This window comes from Penaeus chinensis, chromosome 43, assembly GCF_019202785.1.
Source record: "Penaeus chinensis breed Huanghai No. 1 chromosome 43, ASM1920278v2, whole genome shotgun sequence".
Taxonomy (NCBI): Eukaryota; Metazoa; Arthropoda; class Malacostraca; order Decapoda; family Penaeidae; genus Penaeus; species Penaeus chinensis.
This window is the reverse complement of record NC_061861.1, coordinates 6,166,643-6,171,642: the sequence shown is the minus strand read 5'-3', so window position 1 is coordinate 6,171,642 and position 5,000 is coordinate 6,166,643. Positions and strand designations below refer to the sequence as shown.

Genomic DNA, 5,000 nt, shown 5'->3' with positions numbered 1-5,000 from the left:
TCCCCCCAAAAATGTACTTCTTTCTTTCATTATTTGCTTAGTATCTTATAAGTATGACATTTTCTTTCTTCCTGTATAAATAATTGCTATTCACTAAGCACAGTCAACCATCAGTAATCCATCTATATCATTTTCATTATTCATGACATAAATATATATGCATATAATTTTTGAAGTGTTTTCTTCTTGTCCAAACTCAAACATAGTCAATACTAGCAATAGTATTTAGATGTTTTTTTCAAATAAAAGCCAAAAGAAAATATATGTCTTTTCATATCTTACTCCTTTCACCTATTTATTAGGCTATTAAATTATTCGTTTTCTCCATAATTCCTTTGCTGCGGACTGAGCTTTAGCAGAGAGACTCGGCAGGATTAACAACCGTGGACTGTAGCTAAGGGACCAGAGGGAGGCTTCGAGCATATCACAGACTAGTGTCAGCCCCATGCTGAGCATATCAGGCTATGGGACTCCTTTACCAGTAAAAGTTAATGTAAGCTAAGAACATCTAGCGAACTATGTGAGCTCTTTGAAGTATCACCGTGACCACAACTGGGGGTTAAGGGAAATTGACATGGGTTTTCAAGCACTCAGTGGGTACCACACAAAGGAGGCTGTGAGTGGCAAATCAGTGAGTGACTCCTGTGTGACTTTCTTACAACTCAAGGCAGGTGGGAACTAAAAGCTGAATCCAAAATCTAAGGGTTAAATTACTTGATATTACTGTATTTACTTTTCTATAAATGATATGTTAATGCTATGGGTGAAAAAAGAAAACAAACAGAAAAAGAAAATCTGTATATACATCAGAATGCATCAGTGAATTAAGAATTTTGTTGCTTTTGTTTGTTTGTCTGTTTCTGCCTTTGAAATACTGATACTTATCTCAATACCTGAGACAGGTCACCTTAAGAACACTGTCGAATCATTTACAAGTCCTTCACAATTTTAGTGCTAGTGTCATAAAACTACTTCTATATACATAATAATGACTAGATGATCCCTAGAAAACTACATGTCATTACCAATCTTGACAAATTGTACTTCTTTTCAATTTACAAAAGATTAAAGGATAATACTAATAAAAATGATTCCTCTGTCTTATAGGAACTGCAGCTTGTGTACAACTTTAGTTACTCAAACTGCATACACAAAAGTTGGTTTACTACATACTGTATGCATGGTCAAAATAATGTCTAAAAAATCAACTTCGAACATCCATACATTCATAAAGATAACATGAGTAGTGGCATAGCCAGGAGGGGTAATGGAGGCATGGGCCACCTTAAGAGTTCACCACTGACTTATATGAGTTACTGGCAACACAAAGATAAACAGTTCAGTCACACAGGGTACAAGAGAGAAAATCACAGACCTTCTCTGTTTGAAAGATATTCTTGCCAAATCCATTTTCAACCATACATGCCTCTCCTATCTAAAATCCTGGCTATGCCCAATTATGAGCGCATGTGTGCGTGTGTGCCTGCACACACACACACACACACACACACACACACACACACACACACACACACACACACACACACACACACACACACACACACACACTCACACACACTCACACAGACACACACAAACACAACACAAACACACACGCACACACAGATGTATGTACAGTTATAAAAAAAAGTGAATGTGTAAAATACAATAACTTTCACTCAGAAACATAGTACCTTGCAACCTTACTTCACGGCATATTTTCCTAAACACTTTATGAAGGGAAGTATCTTATGAAAATAATATTAGTATATATTACTCCATTAATGCTTGAGCTATCAGTCATAAATATTTGATAAAACTATCAATCTGAATTGACTAACTGACCACTCTACTGATTTTGGATGAGTATGTATGAAATATCATGAAACATTCAATTATTGCTATGGAAGATAATTAATTACCTAACAGAGGTCAAGTATTGCATATTTCATATTGGTCTGAGTTCTAATAAGCATTCTATTTTATTGTGCATTATTAATAAAATTAAAACTGCAATATTTAGTCTATGTAACTTGTGTATTAGGATATCAATAATATGAGATTTTTTGTAAGGAATGAACTATGAAATGTCATGGAGCAATCATATGCATCCGTTGAAAGAGTAAGTTTTCATTCCCTTAACTATTTTCTTATATCATAATACATCAAATGAAACCATTTTAAAATTACTGGTATTTTGTATTTCTTTGATATCTGGTTCAGTAACACAGTATTATTGTCTATTCCCTTAAAAAAAAAAATTCCTAAAAAGTCAGTAAGTTTTGCACATTAACTTTTTTAGCCATGTGTACAAACACATGAAACTCATGGACATACATGTGTATACACTCAAGCACTCATATCCATGTCACGCACACACACACACACACACACACACACACACACACACACACACACACACATATCTTCAACTTAAATCAGAAATGTAAGGAATTCACTACCAAACAGACTGACCAGAGACTATCAGTTCAAGGGTCTACCATCATTAACACATAATGTTAACACTTCTCTCAGTTTGCAATGGCAGAGAGTGTATCACTGATCCCATAGTCATGATCATTACTCCCTGTCACTGTAACACTTGATGGGACTTTCACCCTTAAGTACTCAAAGCGAAACAGACTTCCCTATTACACTGAGCCGGTCTCTCCCTCATCACACATTAGCATACCATTTGATGAAATTTAGCTGCAAGAGAAAGAATGAAAGAGTTCATTCAGCTTTGTCAGTTATGTCCTAAAAGCTAAAATGTATCCTCTCTTACTTTACCAAAAAACTTTGATGCTTTGCCTCATACATTCAGCAAAGGAACTTCAAAAGATAAAAAAAAGATAGAAAAGAAGACAGTGTTTTGTTAATCTGTGATACTATCATAAAGTAAGACAGTAAACCATAAGATCATTAAACAGTATATAATAACACTTCAACATATACACAACTCTTAGAAATGCAGGCATGTCACTGGCTAGTCCATATACAATACAATAACCCTCACAATAGCATCAGAATATAGTGTCTTACTATACTACAAAATCAGTAATCAATATAGCTTTGCTTTACTCTCCTTATAATAGATTGACAGTCCTATCTCTTTTTTCTTTCTACATTCCATACAACACTTTTTTTTAATAATATACTTTTTTAGGGGTTACATATGTTCTGTTCTTTGTTGTTTTTTTTTGTATTTTAAATACAATTTATAGAACAGGCTACCAATATCACATTTATGAGTTTCAATATGATTTGGAAAATATTGAGAGAAAAAGTGTCTGCATATAATGGAAGTTTGTATCTTCTTTGCCTGCTTTAAAAAAATCAAAATATAGCAGAAAGACCCAGTTAAGTATTTTCATACATGCATCTGCATCCTTCATATTTCAATCTTATCCCAAAATTATAAATAACATACTTGATGTCCAATCTTTTTAAGGCTTATCACACACAATAAACTCAACATTTGAATATTTTTGCATATAAACCAGATCAAAGCTGAATTATTCATAGAAGTTGCTTATCATCAAATAAGCTATCTCTGTTGTGCTTCTATCGATATCCTGATGAAGTAATTAATATCAATAGAATCAAAATCACAGTGGCAAAAGTAGTAGCTTCACCTAAATCCTATTTCACCAATCTTGCCTTTCTGTGCCTATGGTGAGGGTTTACTGTATCACAGTCTTAACATATATATATAAAAAAATTTAATTTCATCTCACTCTGTCTGCTTGTAAAAGCTATTTAAAATGTACTCATCATCTGTAGTTGTCAGCCTAAGATGCCAAATACAACTTTGCAAAAAAGACCCTGATATCCAGTACAATATGCTAAGGACTTTCAGCTGCACATGCTGTAGGCACCAGTGCCACCCACCCCATGCACCTTCAGCTCATGCTCCCACTGGCTCTGCAAGGCATCCCTTTGGCAGAAAAATCGCAGTCTTCCCACTGTTTCCGATCTGCGCAGATCTCCATCCTCACTTACCATAGCTTATTTCACAGGAAGGCAATTTCTTACACATAGTCATTCATCTGCACAGATCGCTGACTAATGCCCATTACAAAAAAACAACACCAACAAATATACACTTAAAAAAATTAAAAACTCGCCATACCTAGGCTAGATGCAAATCACCACTGATTATGATCTTTTGTAACTCATGCCCGCTGTCGTGCAAAAACTGGCTAACTTCCATCTCACAGTCAAAACTGCACTAGGCATTAGAGCAACTGACTGACAGAGGGATCAGTGTAAGGAGATTCATTTAAGGCTTGATGACCTCGGGCTTACTGGAGGTTGGCTGGATGTCAGGGTACAGGATGTTCAGCAAGAAGTGCGACACATCGTAGTTGCTCCAGTACGAGGTATGTGATGTGATGGCCGAGATGTAGCTGCTCTCCATGCTCCCCTCCCGCAGCACAAAGTCAATGCGATCCGCCAGCCCTGTTTGTGATGCACACTCTGGGGTTAGGGAAGCCTGAAGAACTTTATTATACCTTCTCAAAGTATATCATGATACATAGTAACCTTAAAGATAGCCCTGGCTTGAGCATTCCATTACTTTTTTGAGCTTTAACTTGATATGTACTGAGTTTCTAAGAATAAGCATATAACCCAAAGAAGGAAAGTGCACAGTAAGGGACTATTAATTCTTAACATTTTTGTCTTCTTTGCTCTGCTTTTTTTACATAGCTATATCAATAATTACAATCTACAATAATAAATATAACATACAATGACCAAATGTAATCAGTTCACACTGGCAAATGCCCTCTAAAATATGATTCTTGGAGACAAAATATCTAAAAAATATATATATATATATTATATAAAAAATTAATCTTGTATCATTAATTGTGTGATTTCACACTCTATTATTATTATTATTATTATTATTATTATTATTATTATTATTATTATTATTTTTCTGTATATAGTTTTGTAAATAAAATGAAGAGACTAGTATGAAAAAATGCATACCT

The 5,000-nt window shown here is 34.6% G+C and overlaps 1 protein-coding gene across 1 annotated transcript in view; it reads right to left on the bottom strand.

Annotated features, from left to right (window-relative positions):
* The window catches only part of LOC125024597 (phospholipase DDHD1-like), a 19,999-nt gene that overhangs the window by 449 nt on the left and 14,550 nt on the right, over positions 1-5,000 (bottom strand). The window contains exon 11 of the mRNA XM_047612412.1: positions 1-4,461. This exon is cut by the window's left edge and continues 449 nt beyond it. Within this exon, the coding sequence (XP_047468368.1) occupies positions 4,283-4,461 (179 nt within the window). The 3' untranslated portion in view covers positions 1-4,282. The remainder of the gene's footprint in view (positions 4,462-5,000) is intronic.